A 17,814-nucleotide genomic window follows, 5' to 3' on the forward strand; every position below is an offset into this window, starting at 1 on the left:
TACCTGTATTACCAAACCTGCCTTGAAATACGCAGCCAAGAGGGAGAGTCAGGGTCGTTCTAGGACACATTCTCAATTTTCACAGCGAGTTACCTAGGCTCTATCTGACCTGGCCAGGGTCCTCCTGCAAATTCAGCTGTTTCTCAGCAGACAATTGATGTGGACCCTAAGGGTAAGCAACCTTAAAACCATGGGCTGAAAGTGATGAAAAGTACAGCTATTTTACCTGCAGTAAAACTGTAGTTGTTCACCATGTGAATAGCACACCTCCATTTCTTGCTGAGTGTAGCCTTTTGCAGAGGGGTTAAAAATCACCAGACATTCATGAGCTAAGAACAGATTTGTCGGACCCATGTCCTTATTTTGGGTCGGCAATCGGCAGAGGAAAAGCCTATGCTGGTTTCTTAATTTCTATTGCAGCCACTCTGCCTAGTCGCATAGAAATCACAGGTGTAGTTAGTTAATTGAATAAACTAGATTGGACTAATTTTACCAAATTAGGTGATATGTGCAAAGGGAACCTTTAAAAGGTAGCATGCTATATTTTCAAGTTAAAAAAGAAAATGTTTCACGTGCCATGGAGTGGGAATGCAGAGTGGTCAATAAAAAGAAGGAATTGGGCCACTCCATTGTCAGAGGTGGTAGGGAGCATGCTGGGTAGCGCCATGCTGGCAGACCTGACATCCAAATAGCTGAGCCTGACTGGGTTTAAAGGGCCCACAACTGGGCAGAACAGCACAGGTACGTAGCAGCTTTCAATTTGGTATGATAAGGAAAAGATAGGATGGTAGCTGAAGAATTTTCAAGCCCCACTGAAGTTGGGCCTGAAGCTGCTTTGCAACTGGCATTGCCCAACTTCCGGCTCACTGAGCCTGCGGGCTTCTCCACACCTCCTCTTGTTCTGCCCAGGAAAAGCACTTTTTAGCTTTTGGAGCAAATGGTGATGGGGTGTTCCACAGACTGCTCTTTGTTCCAACTGAAAGCTAAAGAGTGGGTTTTCCCTGAGAAAAGAGTGGGGCCAGGGCAAAATGGCCCAGTGCAGGCCTAGAAAGCTCTGGTCAAGTGGAAAACCGCTCAGACCTCGGCTTTCTAGGGGCGGGACAAGCAGAAGTGTGGATGAATCCTCGATAGAAATCAGGGGTGGCAACTCCTAGGGGCTCAGCCCTTTTGGGGCCCCCAATATTATTATTTTTGGGGGGCTGGCCCCTAATGTTCCAAATGATCGGGAGGTGGAGGAGGCTGAGCACGGAACCAAGCATGGCATGGATTCCCTGGCCAGCAGCTCCTCCTGCTCCTGCCACATAAGGGAAAGATGGGCAAAGCACACACACACCCCGACTGGTGGTGGCAGCAGGAGGAAGAGGAGGCCGAGCACGAGCCACCAACACGGAAGTCATTATGCCACCGCGTTCGGCTCTGCTCCTGGCTCTTCCAAACATCCTGATGTCACACGCATGCCATCGATCTTCAGCACAACCTGAGGCCTTTTATAAAACCGGATATTATAAATTGTAAATCTCCAGTGCCCTTTCTCCAATGAAAATGACACTGTAACACTGCCCCAGAACCTCCACCATGTCTGGAAAATGAGAAATATGAAGCAATTAACCACCTGCCTGGAATTATGTAAGAGTCTCTCTCTTTCTCTCTCCCCGTGTGTGTGTGTGTGTGTGTGTGTGTGTGTGAGAGAGAGAGAGAGAGAGAGAGAGAGAGAGAGAGAGAGAGAGGGGCACATATTTTGAAACCAGGCAATATCCCAGTGATGGAGCATGTCCCCCAAACATGTGGTGCAGAATTCTTCAAAGTAGTATTTATATCACCAAGTTTCTTTAACCTGATACTAAGGTTTTGGAAATTTTACCCCCCCCCCCGGGGGGGTATCCTTTAGACAAACTAGAGAATCCTCTAGGTAAAATCATACTGGTTAGAGGCAGAGATGGATTGCTCTTTTGCAGGCAGGCCATTTGCATAATTTGCTATGTGACCTGCCACTTAGCTTTTTGCTTTCATGAAATAAACTCAGTTTATATTGTGACGCTTCTAGGCCACTGGCAAGACTTGGCATTTTCAAGTGCAATTTCTTGGTGGTTCATTGAAGCAGAAATAATTGTAAGCAGGAACAGATTGAGGGAAAGCCTTCTGTTATTTTATAAAACAAACCGTACATAACTAAAGCACAAACTGGTTTCTGCTGTCAGCTAAGAGGCTGCACCCCCTGCCTGCCAGAAAGAACTTCCAGGCAAGGAGGAGACCCACGGAGCCTCATCCACTGGGGCTCCCCCTTCCATCTCCATTTCTCTTTTGCCCCTTTACAGTGTGCCATTAAACAATAAGGAAGCACACTTTGTGTAAGTTCAAGTCATTTAGGTCAAAGATCAACATACTGAAATCTGATTATGCTCCTCCAAATTTTAGGAACAATCCATTTAAGGGGTTTTGCAATCTACTTGTTTTAAATACAACAAAAATGTAACCCCCCCATGTCATCCATGTTAGTGTTATGGAAGCATTTAGGCAAAATCAGTGACTGAGCTTTTAAAAATTTCATTACCGTAACTGCAAAAAAGTATCCATGTTTGTTCTTTCTTTTTTGGGTGATGGATTTCAAGTTTTTGGCCAATGTGTAGGTGGCCATTCTAATTATATAATGCTACAACAGCACATTGAGGATATAACATTAAAAGTCCATCAAAAAAGTGCATTTACACTGCATATTGGCTAAAAGTGAGAAGGTACCCTTATTTTGCTTATTATGCTATTCAAGACATATACCTTTGCAGCATTAAAATGATAATGTGTACAAAAGCAGTAGAAAAACTATACCAATGGAAAAAACCAATACCTACGGCTTAGAAATATTTGTGTAGCCATACTACTTTTGTGATGACTTTGAAACATTTTCCTTTCACTTCGTCATGTGAACCAGCCTCATGCTACAATTACTGTTACTGGTCTGGATCCTGCAGTCAGTTTGGCAGCCTTTCCCCTGTCCTTCCTCCCCTGCCCCAAGGATGCAAGTTGGCTAGATTGGCCTCTTACTTAACTCACATTAACTGTCTGCAGAGGTCAGGTGGTGTGCATGCATATAGACCAAATAGAAATATATCTTTGTATTTCACACACAACCATGTTTGCTATCAAGGGTAGCCTTTTCAATAATGGCTCTTTGTTAAGTATATCTCTATAGGTATTTCTCTCAGGGCAGCCTAGATGCCACATTTCTCATTGCTGCCCCACCACCACTGTTTGTTTTGTTTCTTGAAATACATGTCATAACTGAGAACAAAAGTGTGTGTGTGTGTGAGAGAGACAGGCCAACAGAGACAGAGGGACTGACGTTAATTCATTCTAGCCAGACTAAAATACCCAAGATTCCAAACAGGGATGGTTGAATCTATCAATTTCAGTTTCTCGAAGCTTCTTTTATTTGTTTATTGAATTTATATTTTATAGCATTTATATTTCACATTTTCCTCCAATAAGCTCAATAATCTCCACAACGACCTTGTGAGGTAGGTTAGGCTGAGAGGCAGCGACTGGCCCAAGGTCACCCAGTGAGTTTCATGGCCGAGTGGAGATCTGAACCCTGGTCTTCCAGATCTTAGTCTGACTTTCTAACCACTACACCACACTGGCATATTTCCATAGCAGTTTGCAAGTATTTTTAAAAATATATTAATTAAAAATTCATCCTTAGGAATAGATGGGGGAATATGCACCCCTTGGCTGTTTCATGGGGACAGCTGCATTATCTAGCTCTCTAGACACGGCAGTCTCACTCTTGCTTTCTGGACTGACCTTCTGGGAAAAGCGGCCTCTTCTGCTTTGTATATTTGTGAGAGGGTTTTGGGGGAGTTTTTCTAAGGGAGGGGTGGTGCAGAGAAAGACATCTAGACAATTCTGCAAAACTGCAAACTTTTGCCACTTTTGGCTCTGGCTGTACCCCCCCTCCCCTGATTGCAGCCTCTGGCAGACTTTTCCCATTGGTCAATGCAGTGGCGGAGGAAGAGGAGTGTGTGGGGAGCACACTGCCCCCGGCAGCGCAATCCTGGTGGGTGTGCCATGCCCCCAGGACGCCCGCCAGCCCCGCATGAAGCTCCGCCACTGGGTCAGTGGTGCTTCAAAGGAAAAAGCCTATGATGTGTCTACTTTTTTTGTTCTGCACACTTTTCATATATTTTGAAGTATCTTGATTTCTGGGACTCTCTGCAGGCTTCCCCTTCACCAACACTGTTCCACACACATTCCGGGACTTTAATAATGCCTCTTGCTTGCCTGGACAGAGAGATATGTCTGGATATCACTGACTTTTCTGTGGCCAGAATGTAGCCTACAGTACAAAAATGAGCATGACATAGGAAGCTACCTTCTTACGAAGTCCAACTACTGGCCTGCTAGGTCAGTGTTATCTACACGCAGTGGCTCTCCAAGGTTTCAGACAGGGGTCTCCACCAACCTTGCCTGATAATGCCAGGGATTAAATCTGAGAACTTTGGGAAATTGCTCCCTGTGCACTAGTCAAGCCAAAGGAAAGCTACAGTAATGCTTGTTGTGAGACAAGTCTGAACAAGAAGGAAAGCATGGAATGATACTGATCCTTCATCCAAATTCAATCTTCTCCCAACAATCATCTATATCTATATATCAATATAATATCTGTGTTAGCAAGAGTGCTGCTTGGGTGAAAGCAACCAAGAATTGGCGAACAAGGTGGATTTGGGGCCATATTAGTTCCAGGATTGTGAAATTTCTGTGGCAGCTGTTGCAACAGGATATAGTTGGACTGGAGGTGCATAACGGAAGTACAAACAAGAGCACGTGGGGGAACTGGCCTCCAGTCAGGAACCTCTTCAGTTCTCCTACATATGAAATTAAAGCACTTTGGAGTTACAAAAAGCCACATGGCAATTAAGCATTTTGGAACCCCTGAAACACTGAATGTGCAAAATGGTCTTTGCTAAGTGCTTAGGTCAGTGATCCTAGCTGTAACTCAAAAGGCAAATAAGTGCTTTGAAGTAGTTTCTTTCAATAACATCACTTTTTAACACAAGAAAAAATATTTGCAGGACCAGTGGCTGGATGAGTTCATTATTTCATTTGGCAATCTAGTTCTACACCAAACACACTGGAAAACAAAAACCCCAGTAGAATGGCAGATTCAGTAGACAAATGACAGGACTTTGGCATCCTTCTCTCTTACATGGAAATCTCCTTTGAACTGGTGCCCTGCATCAAAGAGGATAATGTACACAGCACTAAATTGCATTGCCCTCTTTCAGCTGTGAAGCCTGCTACACTGTAATGAACAGATGAGTTGCAGGATCTGGTCCACAGCCAATTCTAAATCATTTAGTCAGTTGTCACCAGATGACTTCAGCTTTTTCTTTTTCTTTTTTTGTCTGAGAAAAGCAGTAGCAACTCCCAGTTCTGTGATTCTATTCACAGTGGTTTTTCCTGATGAGGTTTCGAAATACAAAAAAACCACAACACTATTTCATATGCTTTCCCCTTGTCTCCCCATCCTGCTGCTATTTATTTGCACCTCCAGAGCAATCCTTTAAAGTCACCACATGAACTTTCTTTATAAAGCCTCAGAGGTAGAATTGGATGCTCTGAAAATAACTATATAACTGTGGGTTTCCTTTGTCCCTTTGGTACCATCATGGGTGCAAAAGGAAATATTGCAACAGGATTAGCAAAAAGCAGTGAAGACACATTTTTTGAAATTAAACTGTGCATCTTCACAGAGCTCTTCCTTTCATGACATTTAAAACTTTGTGTCAATGGAACCAAATTGCTGGAAGTTATGCACATTCACATTATTTTTTAAAAATATTGTGTGCCATTATTCCACATCCAAGATTCAGGTCCTTCAAAGAGCTATGATCTCTGACAAGGACTGGAATGACACACAGCAATGAATGGGAAGAAAGGCATGGAGATTTCAGAGAAGTGAAGTGTGTCTAATGGTTAAAATGGACATGCTGGGAATACCCATTGATAATATTCATGGAAAATTAGGTGTGTGGGAAAATCCCTCTGTTCAGGCATGAAACACTGAAATTGATTATAAAGCCAGTTGAAAATGTTCAGTTGTGGATTCACATCTCTCTTCCCTCAAACACTTGCATGCGTGTATACACTCAGGTACATGGACGCACATATGTGGCTTATCCACACTTCCTCTGGTTCCACTGCTTCCCCCAGGGAAAACTGCTCTTTTGTGCTCAATCATAGCAAACAGCAATTTGGGTTTTCTCCAAAGGAAAGGGCCCAGGGGGAAACTTCTTGGGCGTGTGCTTTCTAAGCACAAGACAAGTGGCTCTCCCTGCAATGTCAGTGACCCGAGACAGAATGGGACCGTTGTAGGCCTGCTCCATCACCAGAAGAGGAATAGGAGCATGAGGTTAGGATATGGCAGCCAGAGGAAAAGAGGCCACTGACCACCATACTGATCACTAGGCAACCTGCTTCTGGCTGATGGTTCATTCCCAGTCTTCCCTCAGCAACCATGATAGTGAGATACGTAAATAAACAGCAGTGTAAAGAACATGGACAGTTTTCAGGATCCTCAATTATGCACCATCTTGAGAGAGGAGGTGGGGGGTGTATACAATGCTCATAGTCTTTGTAGGCAATTTTTTAAAGCATAATGTGCATATATATGCATATGTGTGATTGATACACCCCCCCACACCAATGTGGCGTGGGCGGCACTGTGGGTTAAACCACAGAGTCTAGGACTTGCCGATAAGAAGGTCGGCAGTTCAAATCACCACGATGGGGTGAGCTCCCGTTGCTCGGTCCCTGCTCCTGCCAACCTAGCAGTTCAAAAGCACGTCAAAGTACAAGTAGACAAATACCATATTTTTCGCCCTATAGGACGCACTTTTCCGCCCTCCAAAAATGAAGGGGAAATCTGTGTGCGTCCTATGGGGTGAATATAGGCTTTCGCTGAAGCTTGGAGAGCGAGAGGGGTTGGTGCGCACCAGCAAGCCTGGGGAGCCTGTGGGAGTTCACGCAGGGCTCCCTAGGCTGCGGATAGCAGCCTGCCACCCGGCGCGTGGAGCGCCCTGAAGCAGAGCGCCCCGCGCACTGGGCAGACATCCGCAGCGTGGGGAGCACGTGCGGATAGCAGCCTGTGCCCGGCGCGTGAAGCAGAGCGCCCCATGCTTCGGGCAGACATCGGCCAGCCCCACAAGCTCGGGGGACAGTGGGGAGGCGCAGCGCCGCCATCCCGCTGTTCCCCGACCTCATTTTGGGGGGGAAATAAAGGAATTTTCCCCCCTTTATTCCCCCCCCCAAAACTAGGTGTGTCCTATGGGACGGAGCGTCCTATGGGACGAAAAATATGGAAGGTACTGCTCCGGCAGGAAGGTAAACAGCGTTTCCGTGCGCTGCTCTGGTTCGCCAGAAGCAGCTTAGTCATGCTGGTCACATGACCCGGAAGCTGTATGCCGGCTCCCTCGGCCAATAAACGAGATGAGCGCCGCAACCCCAGAGTCGGTCACGACTGGACCTAATGGTCAGGGGTCCCTTTACCTTTTATAAAACGAATGCATAATTAAAATACACAATAAAATATCCACAGGGTCATTAAAAGATATTTAATTAAAAAATACAATATAACAAATAACCAGAAAGCATAACAATTAAAACAGTTAAAACAGTTAAAACAATAAAACCAGAAGTTCCATTCAGGGGGACTGCTTGCCTAAATAGGTGACTTTTCAGAAGCTGGCAGAATGGCAACACTAAGAGGTCCTCTTGTATTTCTTATATTGCAGAAATGAATCTTTGCCCTTTAAGTTACGGTTATACACTTGACTTTGCTTATGGATTTTGTACACATGCCTGGTATTCCACATCCCAGGAAGAGGCCAACTAGATGAGCATGCATATGTGCAAAGTTAGAGTGAAAAGCCTGTTCAGGGGGAGAAAAGGCTACGGCTGGCCCTAGATGTTATAGGGTAGGTGGCAGTGATTATTTGGGTTGGATAATATAGGGCACTAAAGGTAGGGTAAGGGCCAAGGCAGGGACCAGAGTGGAAGCAACAAAGATACAAACCATCAAGTAGCTCTGGTTTTATCCTCAAGCACCATCTCATCAATCATCCCCTCCAAGACATTTCCCTAGAAAACATGCTCCATTCTCATTCATGTATTAAGCTAGTACCTTTGTGTCTTCCTGCAAGGAGGCAATTAAGGTACTGAAACAAACAGCTTGATACTATCGATTCTAAGCAGAGATGCAACTATCTGAGCTGTGAACAGGACATGCTCAGGACAGCCAAGTGCCTAACAACTAGATAATGTGGCTTGTCTTGGAGAGATCTTGAGAATCCTTGAACCTGCAGAGTTGCAGCTGTCTGTCAATAGACAGAAATATTTTTTTAAAAATAATTATTTGTCTATGCCTTAGGGGATTACTGACTGGGGATGAAAAAAATGAGAGGCACAAATACAAGATGGGTGACACCTGGCTTGAGAGCAGTACATGTGAAAAGGATCTAGGAGTCTTGGTTGACCACAAACTTGACATGAGCCAACAGTGTGACGCAGCAGCTAAAAAAGCCAATGCAATTCTGGGCTGCATCAATAGGAGTATAGCATCTAGATCAAGGGAAGTAATAGTGCCACTGTGTTCTGCTCTGGTCAGACCTCACCTGGAGTACTGTGTCCAGTTCTGGGCACCACAGTTCAAGAAGGACACTGACAAACTGGAACGTGTCCAGAGGAGGGCAGCCAAAATGGTCAAAGGCCTGGAAACGATGCCTTATGAGGAACGGCTAAGGGAGCTGGGCATGTTTAGCCTGGAGAAGAGGAGGTTAAGGGGTGATATGATAGCCATGTTCAAATATATAAAAGGATGTCACATAGAGGAGGGAGAAAGGTTGTTTTCTGCTGCTCCAGAGAAGCGGACAGGGAGTAATGGATCCAAACTACAAGAAAGAAGATTCCACCTAAACATTAGGAAGAACTTCCTGACAGTAAGAGCTGTTTGACAGTGGAATTTGCTGCCAAGGAGTGTGGTGGAGTCTCCTTCTTTGGAGGTCTTTAAGCAGAGGCTTGACAACCATATGTCAGGAGTGCTCTGATGGTGTTTCCTGCTTGGCAGGGGGTTGGACTCCATGGCCCTTGTGATCTCTTCCAGCTCTATGATTCTATGATGGTCCATTTTTTATTTTTGGTGTGGTTTCACTGTTTTTAGTACTTAAGAGATGCTTCCTGGTTAATACATTCACCAAGGACCAGCACTAAAGCAGCAATGTGGATTCATTTCCTCCATAAATGAAATTAAAACATACTTTGTAAAACTTTCACAACATTCTGTCCCAGTACTTATTTTTGCATTTTATACTGTTTGCAGCTAAAATAGTGTTTTGATTTCAGGCTGGCATCTTTAGTATTTTCAAGCAGGTGATTCAACATCTACAAGGATGTGTTAAGTGATGCAAACGTTTTCTTGAATGGACATGGAATTATAGCAGATGTTCAAATGAAGTGGAAAAGCACAACTGGAAAGTAAAAGGCTAGCTCTGAGAAAAAACATTTTCAAGAATCTGTGCCTAAAAGCCTGGTTTTATTTTCATTCTAGACAAACAAAGGTTTCATTTGCTTTTTGTGTCATTGCTTTTCTTAGTGATAAAAGCACTGCAAAGGTAGGCCCTCATTCTGGACACCTGTGGGCATTTTCATGAAGGAGATGACAATGAAGATGGACTTGGCTAATGAACAGAACAAAACTATTCGATTGGTAAGGAAGAACAGAAGGAGAACATCCTGAACTGGTGCCTTCCACAACCTCCTGTTTTTTGTTCACAGAAAGCACAGCATTCAACGCTTGCTGGCAATGATCCTACTTGGGAGTTTCTGCCCCATAGTCACCAGAGGTCTCAGGGGATTAGCATACATTGTCCTGTTTAACTCTGCAGGACATCTCTTTAGTGTTTCTAGAGCAAAGGTTTGGTCTTTGGCCATCTTAATTACAGAACTGGATATATCCCATTGCAACACCTTGAACAGTATGAAGAGAAACACTCACATAAAAATGCAGTATTTGCTAGTAAATAGAGAAAGACTGTATTGTATTTGGCTCCACAGAGCAGTAGTGTAGGGCAATAATGGAGGTAGCTGACCTACAGGAATATCAGCAGTCCTTAATAACCCAGTTACCAGAACCACAAAAGCAACATGTGTATTCTATGGGAATGGTCAGCAAGAAGTATTATATCAAATAATATAAAAGGATGACTTTCTGTGTGAAAACGGTCTTGCGTCAAGCAGTAGTTCTAACCTGCCAGCTACAGTTAAACCTCCAGTCAGGCAGAAGAAAATAAATGCATGCATGATATGGGTGTCTTCACTGAAGTGATTATGGAATTATGGGTTATGTTAATAGGTGATATTGCCCATTAATCATCTGCTATAATGTTTATCCCCAATTAATACTTCTGCTGTTACTGAAATAAATCAACATCAGAATGCAAATGATTCCAAAGAAGGATTTATCTTAAAAAAGTATTCTGGCAAGTAACTCACCCTCCTTCTTCGGAGTACTTGTGACCAAATGCCAGGATGTCAGATGCCCGCCCACTGCCATCACAAACTACAACAGGAACTGGAGGAGTGTCACGTAAATATTCAAGGACAATGGAAATTACGTTGGGTCCTCCTTCCACAATGAGAGCCACCACTGGGACACCTTGCCCAATCCCTGCAGAGAAACAAAAAAAAAAAAAAAAACAAAAACAAAAAAAGAAAATACAGAAAAAGAAGGAAACAAACTGAAATGATGGACTACACAATTAAGACCAAGTAGCATTATGTGACCATCCTATCCATCTGTATTAGACTCCAGATTACATGCTGAGAAGGAGACTTTGCAAAGGATGGTATAATGAATTCCTCCACAGTCACTAGGGTGGAATTCGGCCATATCCACATACAGCATCTCTGGGAAAAATAATCTCCCCCTCTAACATGTATTAATAGATGGTGTCGTGATGTCATGCATTTTCCCTGCTTCTTCCCCTGCTGCTCTCTTGGCTGTCACTGGGCAACCACAATGGCAAGAGAGTGGACGATGGAAAGATCTGGAAGGGGATGATCCTTTCAGCAGCAGACTTGTGTGTTTCATAATGTGTATTTAGAATTTCACTACAGCTTTGAGACTGTTTTTTTCTTAAATTAAGGAGTTTAGATATTTAGGGACTCAGTTTTCACATGGAACAACACAATTATCTGCACCATCTTAAATATTAATATATTAAGTACAATTTATGTAAAAGTTGCTATAGGTATGAGGACCCAGGTGGTCCCCTGGTTCAGGAGTCCTGGTTTCTAGACACTTCAGAAGTACTGGCCCTGCTAAGTTAGGGCAGCCCATGTCTGCTTAGCTTTGCAAATGTGCTAGCAGTTTTATTGCTGCATGTCTTTTGAAGTATGTAAGCAAGACAATTATTCAGAAACATGAAATTCTGAAGGCGAGCTGAAATGTTTGCCTCTTATACAAAAACATTCCATAGTACAGTGGTGCCCCGCAAGACGAACGCCTCACAAGACGAAAAACCCGCTAGACGAAAGGGTTTTTCCGTTTTGGAGGCGCTTCGCAAAACGAATTTCCCTATGGGGTTGCTTCACAAGACGAAAAAATCTTGCGTCCCCCGGCGGTTTTTTTTTGCTTTTTTTGCCCTTTTCCTAAGCCGCTAAGCTGCTTAACAGCTGATCGCTGGAAGCCGCTTGACAGCTCTAGCACTAATCCGCTAAGCTGTCAATGGGCTTGCTTCGCAAGACGAAAAAACCGCTAGACGAAGAGAATCGCGGAACGGATTAATTTCATCTAGCGAGGCACCACTGTAATAGCTTCTCTTTATTCATATATTCTATTATTTCCAAAGTGCGGCTTGAAGTGAGGAGCATAGAATGTCACTGTGGATGCAGCGAAATCTTCTTTCGCAAAGAGTATTTTTCTTGCCATGATCTTTCATTACAGACCCTTCTGACCTTTAGTTCTACTTATTTGCCTCTGTGAATTTCTGTGCTTTTGCATGCATTGTATTAGGAGCCTTATAATTTGTATAGTACTGAGACCAGGATACTTCCCTTCCTCCATCCAAAAGTCATTTGCTATTAAATCTTGTCCTGAGGCTCCTGTTTCTTGATATGCTTCGGCTCCCAGGTGCTCAGTTTGCACTTCTGCAGGGCACATTAATGGCAGTGTTGACAGCAGCATTTGCAGGGCTTCTGCCCCAGGGGCAGGCTGGCAGCTTGGCTCCCTGGGTGGCCCTCAGAGGGACAAAGGAGTCACCAAGGAGTTTGCAGGTGTGTTTGTGCGCATTTTGTTTTTCTACAGGAAGAGTTGTTCCCACAGTCAGATGAAGTGAAGTCTGTTTAAATTGCACGCCATGCAGAAAGGGAGACAGCCAAACACTTTCTGGCTACTCCCTATTGCCAGCCTAAGGCAGCAGATATCACAGCAGTCCTAGGCCTGTTTCTACCAAGAATCAGAATGCTGGAGGGAAGGAATCCTCATCCTCTGGATTCCCAATTTTTGCCCTGAAGCAAACATTGTGACAAACCACGGTCTTCTATTATGTTGCTGCAGAAAAACCCTATGGCAGACGCTAAAGCTAACAATATCCTATAAATAACACTGTAAAGCCTACCCAGTTTTGCTAGACCTCTGAGCAGTTGTGTATCATTAAATGAGGAGTGCGTAAGAGATGCCTCAGAGAGGCTCAGGTTCCGAGATGCTCTGTAGAATGGGATGAAATGGCTCAGAAACATTATTTTACTTTTACTTTTAAGGATTGGCTGACTGCTTGCTGGAGTTTGAGTTGGACCTAAGTGGTGTGGGACTATAGGCAATGGGCCAAAAGATTCAGGAATAAGCTGATTTCAATTAGGCAGTTTAAAACTTGGACCATCTTGGCAGTGAGTCCTGGGAGAACTGCTCCCTGCCTTGCAGGCTTTTTCCACAGCTAAGGCTGCTGAACAGACACTTGGGTTGGGGTATTGTTTAGGGGTTTCTGTTGCTGATTATTGCCCTAATTGTTTAAAATGTTTCAAACTGTTTTCACCTGCTTTTTATGTCCTTTTGAATTTGGTGTTTTTTGTTTTAATTAAGGGATGCAAGATGTGCCTGTGAAGAGAGGAGCTGGGGAGAGCAGGTGTGGCCCCAATCACAGTGGTTCTGAGCAAGGGGAGCTATGGTGGGGTGTTGATATGACTAAAATCAAAGAGCAGCATGGTAGACAAAGGACGTTTTCCCCAGATCAGCAAATGCATTATATTTTCTGTGGCACAGCTGCATTTAAAATACTCTGTAAATGTATTATCAGAATGATACCCCATAAACAGCCAATTCCAAAAGGAACTCATGATCCCAGGAGTAACTCTGGTGGGACAGGAAGGTGAGGTTCTGGGTGTAGCAGTGAGTCCCTGAGGAGCTGAAGTTTATCAGCTTAGCCAACTGGAGAGGAGGATCTTTAAAGCTGCATGATCCTGTTGCTGATAGGTCACATAATCTCTCTGCCTGTCTGTTATTGGTTCATTGCCTGGATTCAGATCCACACCACACACCCAAGGGACCACCGAGGGTACAGAAATGCATTAAATACTGAAGATATTGTGAAAGGAAGATCAGGACATCAGTCAATGAGCATCCAATGTATTTGATGAAGGTGCAATGGTCAGAGAAGATGCTGGTGATGACAGCTGAACGTCCCTTTGCCTTCCCAGCCCCCTTCATATATTCTCAGGCATAGGATGACAAAGGGAAGCCCACGAGTCACATGAAGAGGTACTGCAGACACTTTACAGGGCTAGAAGTTGCCACTCAACCTGAACCTACCCTACATTCTTCTCCAGTTCACTTTAACCCTCAACCATAAAAAATAAGCTTAGCTTATTGTCTACCTGAACTGGACTGCAAAATGCCATATATTGATGGTAAGCACTTATATGGAGGAGTTGGTTGCATATGGAGCATAAAAGGTCATTTTGGATTATCCTTTTTGAACTAATCCGTAGTCACCTTGGCCTTTTCTACTGTCTGCTTGACTCAATGCAATAGTCTAAATTATTCAGACCCCATAATTTGAAACAGTTCTAATAAAGTAAACCAATCTTCCCTTTGTGACTTCAGTGGATGGCAACATTTGAAAGAAAACAAAATTCGCCCAACAAAACCTAGCTGAAACATGCACTTAAAAGAGCTACAGGAAAGCAACCTGAACTCTGCACTCTGACAAGCTGAATTCTGCAACCTGTGCTAGAATTATGTGGACTGAACAACTTTGCACACTTCTGCTTAATGTTGCCTCATATATTCTGGTTTTTTTTTGCTGGTCTTGGGAAAGGCAAAACAACTATGCCAGGGCATTTGAAGCCCTTCTGCCTTCTGCCTCCTAAGGTCCTAAGTGTGCCCAGATACTTTCGGTGTTTTGGGAGCTACAAACCTTTAGAAGGAAAGGTTTTAAGTTTCAGGATGTCGAATCCTGTGCCCAGTACCAAATTCTGCATGTGTATTGTGATATGGATTATGGAATCATGGAGTTGACATAGCCCTGATTACAGACATGCTCCATCATTTCCAGGACAATTTGCCAATCATGAAATGGCAGCATGCAGCTTTATTTAACATGACCACGGTTTCACATAGGGCGCATCATGAAAAAAGCATGCAACTCCTCTACAAATATATTAATTTTGCAAGGTTTCAAGAAATGGTGGTGTCTTGGAATATTATGGAACTGTTTTTGTTGTTGTTGGATGTTTTTCAATAAAAGATTGAACAGACATTCATCAAGGATTTTTTAGTTATGGGGTAGTCTGTCTCAGTGGTGTAGCGTGGGGGGTGCAGGGGGGGCGGCCGCACCGGGCGCAACATCTGGGGGTTAGGGTGCGCAAATCCATGGGTTAGGGGGTGCAAATTACTTGCCTTGCCCCGGGTGCTGACAACCCACGCTATGCCACTGGTCTGTCTTGAGATCCATCACTATGAAACACTGAGTGGCAGATGTTGCCCTAGCCAATTAGTAATAATAAGATGGATAGTTTGACACTAACCAGCTGCAGGTGGAAGTACTTTTATTTTTCACACAACAGTTCAACTGTTTCAAATGTTTCAAGGTTACTTTGTTCCCTTATCTTACTTTTACATCACAAACCTATGAAGACAACACTTAAAAATTATTTAGAAGGTACTATTTGTTCTCTATTTTCTCAGCAGGCTTACTGTGTTCCACCAGCTGTTCTACAGTGAAGTGTAATAGATGCTTTCTACAGAGAACAAAGAGCAGCATTCACGCAGGAAAGTGCATGGCTGCTGGTTGGCTTCTGATTTATGATGATTAGGTTAGGTACTAAAAGTTATGATCCACAATTTTATTCCCACAGAGACTTACACCTATACACTTCCCAGTTCTTTGTAGTTCTTGCTTGTTCTTTCTACAAAGCAAGAAATCAATGTAAGTGTAAAAAAGAAATAGCTATTATAAATACTAACATAATTAACAGTTTGGTCTTAAAAACTGCTGAGCAATCAAAAGTCTGCTTGGTGCTGGGGGTGGAGAATGTGTCTGCCACTATATAATGGGCTAAATAAGAACATTTCACTAATATTGCCATGGAGTTATATCACCCTGCAATCAGATAAGTTTGTGTGAATGTTTTGTACTATGGTGCATAGATCTCTGCAATTACTGGGCACATCACTGCCAAGTTTGCTCTAAATGCCAAAGAGCAGCTGCTCGGTCTCATTTAAATATTGTATGCCTGATGACGTGATTTAACATATCCATAGGAAGCCAGTTTTCCAGTATCAAAGGCCAGCTCTGGTAATCAGGATTCAAACATTGCTTTGTAAAGGAAAAATGCAGGGTGGCAAAAGGACTAAAGCAAAAAAGAGTGCAGCTTCCTGAAACATCAGAGTAAAGTATGTAAACTTGTTATTTGTCCTCTTTTCTATTATCTCTGCAATTCTGGATGTCAGTTATCTTTCTTCTAACATACAAGGGATATTAATTTTTGATGCTGTTAGACCCTCATCCATGATTCTGGAGGTGAGAGGAGGGACTGAAAATGGCCAAGACCCCCAGAAGCTAGAGTGCTATTTGCTAAGAGTCACATGACAGTCTATGGAGAGATCCCATCTAGTAGGATTTAGGCCACCCCAGAGCACAACATTTTCATCAAAATAGCACCCCCAAAGTAGAGTGATGTGCCTTCCCCATTCACTTAAAAGGGGGCACCAGTCTGTGGGGGCTAACCATGCTCCTAACCAAGCTCAAAGGGGATTCCTCAGCCATGACCCAGAAGTGGGAATTACTGGGAATCCATTTGCAGGGCTCACCAAACTATAGAGACAAAGTGGGGAGCCAGCATTCCAAGAAACTACTGACTCAGCTATGCAAAAGTCGGGGGGGGGGATACAATGCACATCATTTGGAAAGATCTACCTTGTTGGCTAGGTGATATCTCCTGCATTCCAGGGGACACAGCTGAGAGCATTTTGATCTTCATTGACAGAGTCACACATTATCGCCATGTGCCATTTGCACAGAGTATGATAATACATGAAGCGGATGGGTGTGCACACCCAGTACACACACATGCAAAATGGTAATTTACCCTGGGCAGCCTCCTCCAAAGACTCATACAAAAGGAATAAAATGCTCCATGTAAAAATCAAATTGGGGAGAAAGGCCCTCAAATGTAAGAAATGCATTTGCTAATAGAGCAGAATAGTGTTCATATTTTCATGCAGATACTTCCTAATTTGTAGAATTTCCTTGCTTTTACAATAATAATAAAAAAAATCAGTTACTTTTAACTGACAGTGATCATCAAGCAAAAACTTGATACAAGATCAGCAGCAAACAAACATCCCTTACTGATTTTATATTTAAACAAGATTAGTTCATTCCAAGCTTACTTCAGAAACAGATGCAAAACCCAGACACAAGGAAGTTATTTAGTCAGGTCTCTGGATCACTGGTTCTAAAGAAAGTCAAACGTCTGTAGCCTATGATTCTGATTTAGGAACAGTGTTCACAATTAAAAGGAAATGTGACTAGCAAGCAAGTTCACCATACAGAATTTGTCCCTGGAAGCAATTATCTAGTTATAAGTTCAAAATAACACTTTGCAAAATAACATGAACGTGTATGATACTGTGATATTATTACAAACTATATAGTTTATGTATTGTTTTTTATTAGGAACAGGATGATCTACACAAGATTTCAGATTTAAGGATTCTGTTCTCTCACACTCAGCTCATCTTAGATGCAACTTGCAAAGCTCTTCTGATCTCCCAATAAGACCACCTTGCTCCACACTGCTACTTTATGTGTGCCCAGAGTGGTTCAGTGGAAATGCTCAAGCAAATTTGACATAGTGACAAATATTAATTAGATTTAGGTGAGAAAGTAACAAGTATTCAACCAGCTGGTAATTGGGGGGGACGGGACTATGGGTTGTATGTATCCAATGTAGCACTATGTTAAAGTCACTTAGTGGTATACATCAGCAGAACTCTGTTGTGCAAAAAAATGCACAAGCAGGCTGCTGGTGACTTTGTTACACAATAGATTGCACAATCTGTTTTACAGTGAGTTTCTGCAAGCATAACAGTTGCACTGGATTCCTGTTGTGCAGCATTAAAACCCACCTGTCCACTCGCACAATAGTCTTTGTGCTACCAAACAGAAAACACTGGCTACAGTCCTATAAGAAAAATACACTGACTTGCTCTCACCTATGTCTTACTTTCAGATTCCCCAACACAGGAAAGGCCACGATTCATCA

The 17,814-nt window shown here is 43.2% G+C and overlaps 1 protein-coding gene across 10 annotated transcripts in view; it reads right to left on the minus strand.

Moving 5' to 3' along the window:
• The window catches only part of TRPM3 (transient receptor potential cation channel subfamily M member 3), a gene marked incomplete at its 5' end in the record, with an annotated part of 408,936 nt that overhangs the window by 111,252 nt on the left and 279,870 nt on the right, over nt 1-17,814 (minus strand). For 8 of the 10 annotated variants that reach the window (XM_081930365.1, XM_081930366.1, XM_081930360.1 and 5 more), the window contains one exon: nt 10,543-10,717. In XM_081930365.1, the coding sequence (XP_081786491.1) occupies nt 10,543-10,717 (175 nt within the window). Of the gene's footprint in view, nt 1-7,623; nt 8,370-9,172; nt 10,718-17,814 lie in introns of those variants that run through there. The other 2 variants (XM_081930361.1, XM_081930369.1) reach the window with 2 other exon arrangements.

This window comes from Podarcis melisellensis (assembly GCF_964234715.1).
Source record: "Podarcis melisellensis genome assembly, chromosome: 11".
In the NCBI taxonomy this organism is placed as follows: domain Eukaryota; kingdom Metazoa; phylum Chordata; class Lepidosauria; order Squamata; family Lacertidae; genus Podarcis; species Podarcis melisellensis.